Raw genomic sequence first — 15,249 nt, forward strand, 5'->3', positions numbered from 1 at the left:
CTGCAAGGGTTTAAAACCTGGTGCCCTAAAGCCAACTGGTTTGGGAGTCACCGGTCTAAAGCTGGTTACATGAGTTATATAGAAAAGCAAATGAGAAGATGACAATCAATCAGAAATTAAAGAAAGTTGAGAAAAATAAAAGAGAGACAACACATGACGAGAAGCCCTTAGACATTTGGTTGAAGAGACTGTACCTCTGAGGCGAGACAAGTAATCTAGTTTGATCTTGAGTGTCAATGCAATCAAATCTAGGAGAGCCTTCACTTTTTGAAATGTAGACTTGTGATAGTAATGCTAAATCCGAACTACGAGAGGGTGAGGACTACAACTATATAAATTCCTAATCTTAAAACACAACCCTGGGATAATTGAGTGAAAAGAATAAGTTTGGGGGGTTGTGTATCTCTCGAGCGAGTAAGGATATATTTGACCACTTGAGGTCGGGACTCAAATTCATCATAAACCTGATATGTTTGCATGAATTCACACACGCACGTCAATTTGCATTAAACAGGTAAAGGTTTATGTCATGTTTGCACAGATAAATTTTTAAATACTAAGTCCAATCCTCAGCCACAACAGGGTATTAAGCCATGTTTGTTTAGAATTAAGTCACTATCTTGTTTGAGGATAAACAATAGTTCAAGTTTGGGGGGTTTGATAAGTGTGTTTTTGCACACTTATTTAGGTCACAAACATGACTTAAAAACGAGCAAAATGATTGAATTGTGACTTAATCTCGTACATTTGTGAATTGTAGGGAACAACGGTGAACATGGTGAAATTCAGGAGAAAAGACGCGAAAAGGACTAAAGTGACGCAAAGTGAAAGTTCAGGGACCAAAAGTGCAAATATCCAAAAGTTGATCCGATGAACAAATCGAGAAATCGATTTGGCCAATTACCAATTGACAATATCGTGGGTTGATGAAATGAAAAGAATGAAGCAAGGATGCCAAGAAGTGAAGGATGCAAGTGGGAGGATCAAAACGCACATCTATCATAGTAGATAGTACTATGCGACCGCATAGTACTATCCTCTATGCAGTCACATAGTAGCATACCGAAAACAAAGATGCCCCAAAATTTTACTCTATGAGACCGCATAGAGCAATTATCAAGGAAAAATTTAGTTTCTTTTTTCTTCCGAAACTCTTATGGAAACAATAGTTTTAGGGTCCTATAAATACAAAAACTCGACCAGAACGTGGGGGACGCCATTTTTACATGTTTTTGGGAGATTTTGAAGGAAGAACGAAGGATAGAACAAGAGAACAACATCGCGCCAAGTGAAGATTGGATTGAAGATTGATTCGGGTGATGTCGTTTCTTCAAATGTTTTTATGTTTTGTTCTTTTTAGCATGTTAGGCTAGATTTATCACTGCTAGGAGATCGATGAACCTTGTAATACTACGTTTAATTGTTGTTTTGGATTTTTCACTTATTTGAACACAAGTTCTGGATTTGATTGATTTATTTCATTTTTATTTTCATATGATTATTGTGCACGTAATTATATGATTGTGGTGGCCTGTTTTATGCATTCGAAAGAAGGAAAATAGGTTCGACATAATATAAATCATCATAGGGTCCGATAGGGAATAGAAATATACCTCTATGCCTTGTGTGAATCATTGGATATTCGTGAATTTATAATGCATGTCAGTATGTTAGTATTCGTCAAAGAAATATAGTCGAATCATATATTGGGATAGATTTGACATTGCTAGAGAGAGATTGCTAAATTAAAATAGGAATATCGATTCATCTTTTGTGGAATTGTGCGTCAAATTTGCATAATTGACAATTGGACGGGTATTGTTTGGGGATTTGTGATCCTAGTGCGCTAGTACATCCATTAATTCCATAAAATTCTAGTTAAATTGCATCCAAGTTATTTTGCACTTAGTATAATTCTTCATTCATAATTGCATGAACGGTTACATTTTGTTACTTAAAGTACAAAACCTCAATTTGGTTGTCGTGTTTCGGTTAAGGTCGTACTAGATTAATTTGAACTAATTCAATCCTTGTGGGATCGATACTTTAACTCATAGTTCATTTTACTACTTGTTAACGAACCGTACACTTGCTGTAGATTTTAAATCGGAATAAATAATTTCTTGAACATTCATCTCAATTACTTCTATTGGTTACTTGCTGCACTTAGCATGGTAACATTCATAGCATTTCTGCACTTTACAAGATCTTATAATAACAATCATAGGAATGCCCTTCGATTAAGTGGGACAAGAGCCTTGCATGGTGGCATTTCCAATAAACCGTTGAGTAAAAGTTTTACGTGTTAAATTTTCCATGAAAAATTAATCCTTCACTGATCGCAACTTGTAGAAATTTTTTATCGATAATCATCTGAGGAGGTTCTTGCATCAGCATCAAAAGATCTGCTTATTTTCTTGATGCTGGACCTAGTTCTTTTCATCCTCTTTGATTCCAATAATGAAATAGAGTTGCCATACCCTCTACAACTATTGCTACACGTAAACCAACCTTATTCTCCATGTCGTTAGCATCAATATTATGCTAAGCTTAGTAATATAGGGTATTTCTGTAAGTGTTATGCCCTATGTCCAATCAACTTTGGACATAAATACTTTTAATATATAATTAATGCAATTTAATGGAAGATCTATTATTTAATTAATAGACAATTAAATTAAGCCCTTGTTTGATTCCCATTCTTTGGGAAAAAAATTGAATTCTTCTACAGTGTTTTGATATCATTTCAACCACACATTTTTCAATAAAATAATATTACACGTAAATCCAAAAATTTTCATTATTTTTTAACCATAGATTTTTCATCAATACACTATTCAAAAATTCATTTTCCCCTTAAAATGAGGCTCAAACAAGGGCTAAATAATAGAGTCCGTAGATTCAAATTTTCGTAATTTGTTAATCACAATGAATTGTGATTGTGAGATACAAATTACATCATATTGACGAAGGTTTTCAACTTATATTGACTTAATAGTGGAGTAAAATATATGATCGATAATCGAGATTGACACACTTCCTTATCTTATAATTGATCGAATCATATTGATGAAGAAATTATTATTTTAGGGTAAATGAACAAGTTTGGTTTTGTCATACCACGTGACATTTTTCGTCTCATGTATTGCTCTGATACATTGTTAGATGTCAATTTGGGATGGTGAGTGTGAATTGATGATAAATTAAAAGGGTATTTTAATTTATCAATTTTGACTAGATCAAAATAATATTTCACGTCATTAGGCATCGTGATCGGGAACCTGATGGGTCGCACGCAAAAGAGAATTGAAAAATTACAATTTGTCAATTAGTTAATTTAACAATCGTTGGATAAATTAATTAATTAGATTGGTTATTTAGAGGCCCTAATTAATTGATTTGATTAATTAGTTCACAAACCAAATTTAATTAAATTGATTAATTAAATATTGGACCGGGTCTTGCCAAGCTCATTTGGGCTTATATGAATAACTAATTAGGGTTTACAATTTTGTAGACAATTCATTATTTTTGCTAGTACAAGAAGAAAATCATAATCCTACAATCTTGTTCTCTATATAGATTACCATTAGAGGTTGGACAATTGGACAGCTATGTGAGGCAGATCAAGGTTACTGGAACAAAGAAAAGGCAAAAAGTTTGCAGATCTCGAAAAAAGGTACAATCACTTTTATCATAAAATTCTACCTCAAAGAGATCCTTGGTGGAAATTGAAAAATTATTTTATTTTCACTGCGCATGATAAGTAGATTCCCAACAGTGGCATCAAAACATACTTTATGTTTGTTAGAAATTGTCTAGAATATGTGAATAATCAAAAGTTGATTGTTAATTTCTAGTTTCTAACAATTAGAAAATTATATCTTCAAAATGGTTTTGAACAGAAAATAATTTTTGGATTGGAATACTAAAAATAAAAAAAAAAATAAAAGAAAAGGAAGGTGAGAATAGGGACTGGCCGGCTAGCGTGAGCAGCAGCATTTGGTGTGCCATATGGCGCACCACATTCTTGTGCCGACTGCTGGAGGCTGGAGAGAGAAATGTGCCGGTCATCGCCGGTGTCGCCAAGAAGAAGAGAAGCATTTTAGGGTTCAATTGGGTGAAGATTTAGGGCTTCTGTTGATTTTTTGGAGACGAGGGCCTCGATTGCAATTAGTGATATTAAGGCCGCCTGTTACAATTATGATAATGGGTATATTTGCAAATTTTAAACGGACGGCATGTCGGTAATTATTGAATTGGAAGTCCCCATTTTTAATTTTGAAATCAGGTTGAATTGCAATTTTCTAAAGGATTTTGATTGCAATTTTAAAATGGTTTTTAAAATTGAACTTCAAGAGTATTTGACCCAAAATATTAATTTTGACCCGATTAAAGTTTTATTTGAAATTGGCGGCTTTTTATATTTTCGTTAAAATTAGATTTTAACTTAAATATTATCATTTGACCCCAAATTGAATTTTATTTTATTTGGGAGTTATATTCTAATTTAAAATATTAACTCAATTTAAATTAGAGTTGGACTCTAATTTAATACTTAATTAAAATTTGACTTTAATTAATTATTCATCCAAATATGTTATTGAAGTTAGAATTTGATTCTAATTTGACATTTAATTAAAATTTGATTTAATTAAATTATCATGCCCTAAAATTTTATTTAAAATTAGAATTATATTCTAATTTGATGTTTAATTAAAATTTGATTTTAAGTAAACAAGTTCGCCCTAAAATAATGGAATTAGAGTTGGACTCTAATTTTGTTATTTAATAAAAATTTGATTTTAAATTAAATTGAACTGCCTTACCTTTTGAAATTAGAGTTGATCTCTAATTTGGTATTTAATTAAAATTTGATTTTAATTAAATCGTCCTGCCCTATAATTGTAGAATTAGAATTGGAATCTAATTCGGTATTGAATTAAAATTTGATTTTAATTAAATATGCTCGCTAATTAAATGAATTGATTTATATCATTAATTAATTATTTAATTGTTCCAATCCATTTTGTCTAAAATAGTTTAGACAACTTAGTTGCTAAAAACTTGAAGCGTGTTTGCATATAAAGTTAAATATTATATAGGCATACATTTATGTGATAAATGCATTATTATAGGATGATTATAGACTCGACCATGTGGATGTGTTGAATGATTTTTATTGTTGTTTTTTTGTGAGCATGCGAGCTCTTAATTGTTTTGGACTTACGAGTCTGTTATTATTATTATTGTGGGCCTATGAGCTCTTAATCATTTTGAACCTGCGAGTCTGTTATTGTTATCATTACTATGGGCTTGAAAGTCCAAATTTCATTTAGGCCTGCATGCTAACTAGTTTAGGATACATATTGCAACTAGACTAATTGAAGAAACAAGAAGAAGAGGAGACCATAGAAATAGTGCATTGATATTGATTCAATGCTATAGCTCCTAAGAATTGATCAACTAATCTTCCTTATGGCTCGAGAAGACTAGATAGTAAAAGTTCATAATTGTCCACACTATTATATTATGTTATATATATGTTTATTTGCCTGAAAAATGTAAAATAAAATATATATGATTGTTACGATGAGACCTTTGAACACAAAGTCCATCAATAAAATATTAAATCATGTTTATAATCGTCTTCCATCATTATAGTGAAAAATCAGAGTTTCAAGTCGTTTCAACTTATTAAGTACACTCAAGGTTGGTCTATTAGGGATATATTTGACACTATAAAATATTAGATATATCTGAATGATGGGTTCGACTTGATTAAAATTTATCTTTTGTTGAGTACACTCAAGGAGATAAATTTTAGCGGCATGTTAAGCTAACACATAAGATGTGTGAAGATAAGGAATTGTCAGCTTAATGATCTAAAAGTTATATGGAGATACAATTGATAATAATATCTACCCAAATATTATATTAAGGCTTGTTGAGTACACTCAAGGTCCTAGTATAACAGATGGGATCTCAGCCCATTGGGAGTCAAGTATGGACTCCATAAATTTATGCGAGATAGTCATAAATTTGAGTTAAACAGTGGGAGCATAATTAATTTTATAAAAGTCCATGTTAAATTAATTGATGTTTTTTGTATATTATTCTTTTTTTTTCGTCATTTATATTTATTGAATCGTAAGTAACCATGTGTATTTGGGTGGCATATTGGATGCCAACAATCAAACCAAATTAAATCTTCTTGATTGGCATAACAATTTGAGAATTTTTCTCAGACATGAGAAAATTGGTTGTCCTTAAGTAGCCCTTTTAGGATATATCTGGTGATAACTCAATTGAGGAAAAAGTGGCTACTATAATAATACAGTGATGACAATAATAGTGCAACATGTGTGATGTTTGCATTACCTCATCTGAGTTACAAAAGCAACTTAAGAGTATATATGATAACACATGATTTTTCATTTCAAAGAGTTGTATGATAATAATCATGTATGTAAAGATATGAGACTTCCAAGCAACTATACCGATGCGAAATGACAGAGGAAACTTCAATCAGTGCTCAGGTACTAAAGATGAGTGATATTGAGAAATGTCTCTGTTGAGTTCAATCATAAACCATGAACTAAGTAATGACTTGGTTCTTCAATCTATGTCAGATAAAGCTATTCACAACTAATTATAAATTTAACGTAAATAAGTTTGAATGCTCAATTATTGAGTTGCTTAACATGATTAAGACTGTTAAGCCCAACTAATTATGAAAAAAGGGTTTTCGACTTATATTAACTTATTTGTGGAGTGAAAGATTTGATCGATAATCGAGATTGACATACATCCATATCTCGTAATTGATCGGATCATATTGACGAAGGGATTATAGTTTCACGATAAACGAACGAGTTTGATTTTGTCATACCACGTGACATTTTCCCGTCACACGTACTACCCTGACACATTGTTAGATGTCAATCTGGGATGACGAGTGTGAATTGGTGATAAATTAAAAAGGTGTTTTAATTTATCAATTTTGACTAGATCAAAATAATATTTCACGTCGTTAGGCATCGTGATCAGGAACATGATGGATCACACACAAAAGAGAATTGGAAGATTGCAGTTTGTCAATTAATTAATTTAACTAGTTATTTATAGGTCTAAATTAATTAATTGGATTAATTAATTCACGGACCGAATTTAATTAAATTGTTTAATTAAATATTTGACCGGGTCAGGTCAAATCCGTTTGAGCTTATATAAATAACTGGTTAGGGTTTACAATTTTGTAAAGAATTCATTATTTTTGCTAGCACAAGAAGAAAACACTAATCCTACAATCTTGTTCTCTGTGTGGATCATCGTTGGAAGTTGGACAATTGGATAACTGTGGAAGACAGATCAAGGTTGCTGGAACCAAAAAAAATAATAATAATAAAAAAATAAAAAATAAAAAAAGGCAAAAAGTTTGCAGATTTCAAAAAATGTATAATCACTTTTATCACAATTTCTATCGAAACACAAAGAGATTCTTGGTGGAAATTAAAAAATTATTTTATTTTTTCGCTGCGCATAATAAGTACATTTCCAACAATTCCATACATCAAATTTAGAACGATCAGAGTTTGAAGGTTTTGGCAGACAAATCATCTCAGCAAATATCTATGGGAACATCACTAAACCACATTATTTTGTGTGGAAATCTTCATTATCTTGCATCAACATCTCATCTTTGCATTCCGGACTGTACAATTCTGACCAGGTTGAAGTATAAATTCACATTTGCTGTTACGAAGCAAAAAAGCATCATTAGAGACAGAATAAAGTGGTAAATTGTCTTTAAACCATTTGACGAGCTTGTCTAAATAGGTTAAAATGATCAACACTCCCAAGAGAAACAAGATAGAAACAAGATGTGGGGGAAGAATTAAAAGAGTACAAACAAGCGAGAATAGACATCATGATCCTTAAGACATAAGTATGTTTGAATAAAACTAAATGCGAAGCCATCATGCACTCACTAACTACGAATAATGTAAACTACTCGAAGAGACATTGCCGCTAAATCTCCAAAAGAGATATTCATTAGCTCGATTTTAAGAAGTTACAAAATTCTGACTCGTGATATTAGGATAACAATTTTTTCCCATGTTAAATTTGTTTCAATAGAATCAACGAAAAATCTCGAAAAATCTCAAAAAATCTATCGCTCAAATTCAAGCGGTTTGTTTTGATGGTTGAGGTTTATTTAGGACATGGTGTGGCTACTCAAGTGCAATGTTGAATTCATTTTCGGATTCTGTGCCTGCAATATGTCTCCACTCAGAAGAAATAGAAATGCTAGTCCAAATGAGACTGAAACTTTTTGGAAGTGAAGATGAAATTTGAAACAACATAGAAACAATCCAAGTTCTTATACGACATGAAATATATAGGATACAAATTCATCTTGGTATTGGAACAATTTCAGCAATCAATGGTCTCAATTGACTATGAATTTGCAAAAACACTTGGGGCTGCAGAATGAATTAGTTTTGAATAGTTTCGGAGCTAGCTTGGTTCGTTTTATAATGGGATTATAAACATCTAACCTTGAATACATTTTTTCAAAAATAAATATGTTCAATGTTTAGAGTCGAATTATATATGTATTTTTTTAGACATGATAAAATAATTTCATACCATGCACAATAACGATTGTTGTTAGTGATCATCATTGGTACTTTGATTGCTAATTATCGATGAAGAATCTTTTCGTTTTTTAATGTTTTGAAAATTGAACTTTGAGCCACGTCACGTGGATTCAGTCTAACTTTATAATGTTGTTGAAACATAACTATTTTATGTTAAAATGCTCTTTGTCCATCACTTATTAGAAGAATTGGACGATAATCTGTGTCACATTTAAATTCTATATGCTATGTGATTGTTTTTTCTAAGCGAATATTGACGAGTGACAGACGAAAACTAATTTTTGAAAGTTGAGTGATGATCGAGAAATTTTTTGAAGTCTAATGATTACTTGGTAATCTTTGAAATTGAAATTATCAATTAATTCTTTAATAACTTCTCATTTTATTTTTAATCCCTCGCTCACATTTTCACACTGAAATGCATGTCCACGCGCATTCCCGCCAAGTCCTATAGAGCAAACGCGTCTTCTCCGTGCGAGAGAGCGAGGGAGAGTGAACTTTGTTAGGGGCTAGAGGGATTTTCAATGGGTTCACCGAAGAAGAGGAGAGGCAAGAATAAAAGGGCTGAAACCGAAATCCCAGTTGAAGATGATAATAATTTTGATAATTATCGCACTTTCGAGACTCTCCTTAGAGCAATTCAATCCCCTCAGGTTCAAATTTTTCTCTTTGATTTGCAATCATTCTTCTGAATCAAACTCTTATTTCTCTCTCTTTTTTTTTTTTTTGCCTATAATTTAATTGTGTGTTTATGTATTACTTGAATGAATTGTTTGCCGACTTAGAATTTCACGAGGGCACATTTGATAATTAGTTCTGTAACTATTATTATTATTATTATTATTATTGTTATTTTATTTTATTTTTTTCCAAAAAAGTTGAGAGCTTTGAAAAAATTGGGAAGGAATTATGTTTTTATGACTGTAAATTTACATTTTTTGATAGAAGATAAAGGAAATAATGTTTCCATTATAGTATTACTTTGCATTTTGGAAGCGAACTGAGATTCGTTGTTGCTTCCCTACTGGAGCTTGGGCTATGTCGTAGTCCTTTTGTGGCGTTAAGTTTTCTTTTTTTCGTTTCTGTTGTTTTTCTTTGGGTTTGAAGCAGGAGTTCATTAAGATGACTTTAATTAGAGTGCAACAATTTGGTCTACGTTGAAAGCACCACGTTAAATGCTAGGACATTGACTTCTAAAAAAGATATCACAAGATACATATATATCTTTCAGTCTCCCCCCCTATTGATCTTTAGAAATCGGTTAATTCTTTGCTATATTTTGTCACGATACTGGTGCATTTATTTTCTGATTTATTATATTATATAAAAGAGGACTCGATATTTCAGGGGATAAAACCGCCGGTCTTGAAGAGTTTGTATCTTCTGCTTGTTCATTTGTCTTCAAACCCACAATGGAGTGTCAAATGTGCAGTTGGTTTGAATGAATATGACCTGGAAATTTACAATGAAGGGATCAAAGTGGCATTCGGAGATGTATGTAGACTCTCCGATGTACTATTTAAAGAGATAACTGAGAGGTATAAGCACTTCTTAGCTTTATGTGAAAACCTTGCAAGTAAGAATTTCGAAGAAGTTAGCTCCCACTCGGATTTGTTGGACGCCGCTGAAATAGTGAATTTGCTGTTGAGATGTTGCATAGTACTGTTGATTCTGCTTGCAGCCCAACAAAATCTTTTTCTGGAGAAAGGTCTCATTCTGTTAAGGATACTCAGACAATTGAGTTTACCAAATTCACTTGTGACAAAGGGGAAAAGTGCATTTAACTTTGAGAAGTCAGTTTCTCATCAGTGTGCTCGCGGTGAAAGTGACTGCAAAACATCCTATGCTGAAGACTTTACTGCCTCCTTTCACATTTTAGAACCATCTAATCTTTACCTCTTTTTCCAATCAGCAATGCTGGAGGTAATTTGATAGTCCACTTTTTTATGTTATTGACTTATCTATGACTTGCAATAGGGGAGTATCAGAAATTTCACGCTCATTGTTTTGCACTAATTGAAACCTTTGGAATTTTGCATTCATTGTTTCAATACTCATTTGGAGAAATGTTAAACTTGAATTCAAAGAGACATCTCGTTGGTAACTATCCTAATAGATCAGCAATCTAGATAATTTGAAAAAATGGTGAAGGCATATAATTTTTGGTTTAATTAGTTGTAATAAATTATTTTTTGTAACATTCTACAAAAAATTAGTTTTTGTAACGTTCTATGCTTGTGGCCTTTTCACTCACTCTCTCTCTCTCTCTGCTCCTCCCTCCCTCCTGAAGCATCTAATTAATCATCCTAATTAATCAGTATGGATAGGAAGAACTTTGAGGCTTTTATTGGATGTTGAAAAGAAAGAGAGAAAAACTTTTGTCTATCTCCAGGAAGGATTTTGTATATTCACATTGGGTTCTCTGTGATGATTATGTAGTTGTATTTCTACCTTTCTGTTACAGGAAGCTGCAGTTTCTTTCACAGAATTATCTTCTCAAAGATAGTTACACAAGCTTGAGAACTTCTTCTCTATGCTTTCCTGTGTGATTTCAAATGTTTGGTAGCCTTGGCCCTTGTTTTCATATTTTTAAGCATATCACATTTGTTTCTTGATATTTGTAATTTTAGTTATATCGTTAAGAATATTTCTGGAGTTCTCTTATATATATATTTCTGGAGTTCTCCCCATGTAATTTGTAAATTTCATTTGCACAGGTATTTCTAGACGAGCTTTTGATTCATGAGCAAATAAGAGGGTACTTTAAGCTGATTGATTCTGTTGCTTCTATTGGAGAAAAGCTGCTTATTTGTCATTCTACCCAGGGGGGTATTGGGTTTGTAATGGAAGTGATTTGTACTCATTTTTTAAAATCATTTTCTGATGAGCTTGCATTTGAAGATTTTCTCGTCCGATTATTTGTCATACATGCTAAGGAACTTAGATATTCGTACAGAGCTCCAGAAATAAGTCTGGTTACTGCAGTATCATTACTTCTCGATCCTATTATGGTTTCTGCTCCAAAATATATGCAAGCACATCTGATCTCTTTGGTTTCTGAAGCTAATTATATGATAGACATAGAGAGCCCGAAACCAGATCGTAAACTTTTGAACTGCTTCCTGTCAGTTTTTGAAAAATCAGTCATTTTGTACATGAAGCACATGTCTAGTTTGGAAATAGATGGCTATTCTCAAAGTGGTGTAGGTTGTGATAAATCAAATATATCGGATGAAAGACTTCATCCGTTGTTTGAATCCTATATATCGCCTGAGACAAAGCAGAAGATCGATACTCTAATATCCAGATTAGATGATTCATTGCTTCCAAAATTGCATGGCATTTTCATTAAAATGAAATCTGATCTTGTAAGTTCTGCCATGAAATTTGTGAAGGAGATGCAAACTGTTTTTGAGGTACCATGTCAAGATGATATTTTAGCTATCTTAAGTGGCTTAATTCTCAGAGCTTCTGATAGCTTCAATGACACTGCAATACATTCAATTGAGGGTACAAGTCTGCAGGATGTATATCTTCTTGCTTCCTTATTGAAGTTAATGAGCACTTCATTGAGGCAAGCCGTACGGTGTCTCAGACAAGGTGATGATTTATGTTGCGTGAAAACCTTGAAAGATTTTTCTTCATGTAAGGAGTATGATTTCATTATGGGTATAATCACTACTTTCAGAAACTTTGGCATTCAGTTACCCACCCAACAAGTTCTATTCGATGAGATGTCGAGCCATGTTACAAGGCATACAGTTTCTAAAATGATGTTTTTGCATTTTTCTGGCTTGATGTCATTGAGCTTTGTTAGTGGGCTTGATTGTTTAGTTAAGGGCTGCTTGTTGACAATTATTGCCATATTGAATTTATTTGTTTTCGAAGAGGGTAATTTAGATGCATTTCGGTCAGTGGTTGATTCCAATAAAGAATCCTTTTCATCTGGATTGCTCCATGTCAAATTCCAGGAGGTAATGTTCTCCTTTTTCCACCTCCACTCAATTTTCATAAAGGGTTCTCTGTTTCAGCATGTATAACTTTTTGTAAATGATGCAGACTGTAGTGGACCAAAACTCTAGCCTAGTGGTTGCATCAAAATTTCAGAAGATAAGGACCCTGTATTTGAGGTAATTAATGCTATGCATGCAGTATGTTGATTGCTGATGGATGTACCATTGTACCCCCAAAGTGTTCTTTTCAGCTTGTACCATGATGAACCTGCATTTGCATGGTCTTAAGTTCTCCATGTTGATTGCCCAAAACTAATAATACTTCCTACGTAGTATTGCAAGATACTGGATAGTAACATCCTTTTATTTTTTAATTCTATCTGGTATTGTCCATCCACCCTACTAAACAAGCCAGTACTGTCAATTGTGAATTTGTGACTAATCCTCACTTCTTTCTATGTAGTACGGATTGATGCCCAAACCCACCTTCCAAAAAAAAAAAAAACACCTATCGCTCTGTTAGAAATATCTTACCTTCAATCCTTATTCAGAGATTAGCCGCGCAATTCTTTGAAAGTGTGGGAACACTTTATAAGGAGCGAGTCCTACAGAAAGAGGGCCTTTGGTTCAATTTCACTCAGAACAATGACCTTATATCTTTCTATCCAATTCTTATAATTTTCATTTTGAACATTGACTCGATAGGAGTGGTCTTGAATCCACCGGAAATTCCCTTTGGCCCTACCATACTCTAGCTTGGTATTTTTCACCACCTATTCAGGGTTGAGTCTTTGGATTTGACACCGGACTTTGTCTCGTACAAATGCTTTACGTACAATCATTCTGGATAATGCTTGCATTTCTTTGCGGAACCAGTGTCAACCCTTGAAGCCTTTCGCAGCCTTTTTTTCTTAACGGCTTGGGCACGAGGCTTGGGTCGTTACAATATGTGATAGAAAGCTGTGAGAGGAGTTGTGCTAAAATAGTATTATCTGCTTTCGTCATGTCGATTCAAACTTGAATTACGAATTGCTTCTGTAAAACTGTATTCTTTATGTAGGAGAGGAAATTTTTGCTTTTTATTTTTCTTATTTATTTACTTATCAATTGTTCTTTTTTTTTTCATTAGGGATTCTCTGGCGAACAAAAGTAAAGAAACAGGAGACAAAAGTAAAGAAACAGGAGACTTAAGTGTACTGGATATGGAGGGTGCCATAGGGTTGGAAGAGGAAACAGAAGAAACAAGCAATGGGGAGATTTTTTTTAAGTGCTTGTTAAAGGAAGGAGAGAAAATGTCTGATTTTGACGATTTAGCTGATTTTGTTGAGTTCAAACAGGGAAAAGATTACTCAAATTGGTTAAGTAATCGTTACAGATATAGAAAGTGGAAATGTGAGAAAATGGCAGTGTTGAAGTGGAAGAAGAAGAAAAAAACTTGGAGAACCTTTAAAGGGAAGAAGATTGGAGTCGGTTTATTTTGACCACATGTATTCATATAGTGACTCAGACGGGTTCAAACAAAACACTGTTGATGATCCAACTTATAGTGTTGTGTCATTTTGGTTGGTCGAACTTTTTTGTGTTCCAAATTAGTTGCTAAACTTTCATTTTTCTTTCAGTCTAGAAACTCGTCTTCCTTCATCTGCTGAATTAAAGGAAATGATGGCAAGAAGCTGGTGCTCCGCAAGGTCAAGGTATTCATTCTTGCATTAAAACTTTCGGCTTTGATTCTGTTATTTTTTCTTTTTTCATTTTTTTATTCTTGCATTTCATTGGGTATATTATGCCCATGAATCGTGATCATTATAAATCTTCCCAAACATCAGAACTGTAGATTTCTGCGACATACATTGCAACAGAATTTAGATTTCATCTTGCTTTTGGGGCACTGATTTCATCTCATATTAAGCTTCATGTTAACAGCTTCAAGATTGAGACCGAAGGATCAAAGGGCGCCATGGAATTTTAGGCTTGCAATATGCAATTTAAGATAGTGATTCTTCAAGAATGCTGGACGTTCATAATACCATTACTTTTGGGTGCCTAAATGAAGTGATACAGCCAGTATATTGTAAATTTTGAGGATTTGGCCAGGAAGTGATTTGATGTTCATGAATGTATTTATTTTTTTTTATATTCCTGTTCAGAATTTAAATCGAATTATAGTGCTTTAGACTGTATTTCCAATGGTATATTTTTTTCTTTCTTTCTGTTTAGGAAAGCAAAAATTGATTTAGTTTACAAAAAGAGATTCTCATTTTGATTAAATTGAAAAAGTTCTTTTCTTTATGTGCAAACGACCATCTTGAAAATTGGAATGCTAACAAAAGGATTACTTTTGGCAATATCAAAAGTATTTCACATTCAATTGGTACGTTTAAAAAAAAAAAAAAAAAAAAAAAACTAGAAGTCATCGTTTACACTCACAATGTTATGATTCTAACAGGTCTAAATACATCAAATTCTGTAACTAACAGTACAATCTCAAGACCTTCAGTGCTCCCAATTTTGTGTGTAAAATAAGCAGACTTGGCGAATGGAGTGGCTATTCGAGGCCTTAACTCGTATTCATCTAAAGCGGCCTTATCACTGGATGGAAATGGTTCTGAAGAAAGGGTGAACATACTTATCGG

The 15,249-nt window shown here is 33.1% G+C and overlaps 1 protein-coding gene across 1 annotated transcript; it reads left to right on the forward strand.

Annotated features, from left to right (window-relative positions):
* Window positions 1–8,925: 8,925 nt before the first annotated feature.
* On the forward strand, window positions 8,926–14,822 carry LOC111389521. The gene is made up of 6 exons (XM_023014454.1): window positions 8,926–9,316; window positions 10,011–10,586; window positions 11,381–12,637; window positions 12,723–12,793; window positions 13,746–14,310; window positions 14,540–14,822. Exons 1-5 carry the CDS (start codon window positions 9,188–9,190, stop codon window positions 14,095–14,097), a joined length of 2,385 nt encoding a protein of 794 aa, XP_022870222.1. The 5' UTR covers window positions 8,926–9,187; the 3' UTR covers window positions 14,098–14,310; window positions 14,540–14,822.
* Window positions 14,823–15,249: the final 427 nt, after the last annotated feature.

Source organism: Olea europaea, unplaced genomic scaffold, assembly GCF_002742605.1.
Source record: "Olea europaea var. sylvestris unplaced genomic scaffold, O_europaea_v1 scaffold6, whole genome shotgun sequence".
NCBI lineage: Eukaryota > Viridiplantae > Streptophyta > Magnoliopsida > Lamiales > Oleaceae > Olea > Olea europaea.

What these genes read in the sequence shown, in the direction of transcription:
- LOC111389521 (XM_023014454.1), top strand. Translation starts at nt 9,188, where the DNA reads ATGGGTTCACCGAAGAAGAGGAGAGGCAAGAATAAAAGGGCTGAAACC. An exon ending in TCCATGTCAAATTCCAGGAG is followed by an intron (nt 12,638 to 12,722) that starts GTAATGTTCTCC and finishes TAAATGATGCAG; the next exon opens with ACTGTAGTGGACCAAAACTC. An exon ending in ATAAGGACCCTGTATTTGAG is followed by an intron (nt 12,794 to 13,745) that starts GTAATTAATGCT and finishes TTTTTTCATTAG; the next exon opens with GGATTCTCTGGCGAACAAAA.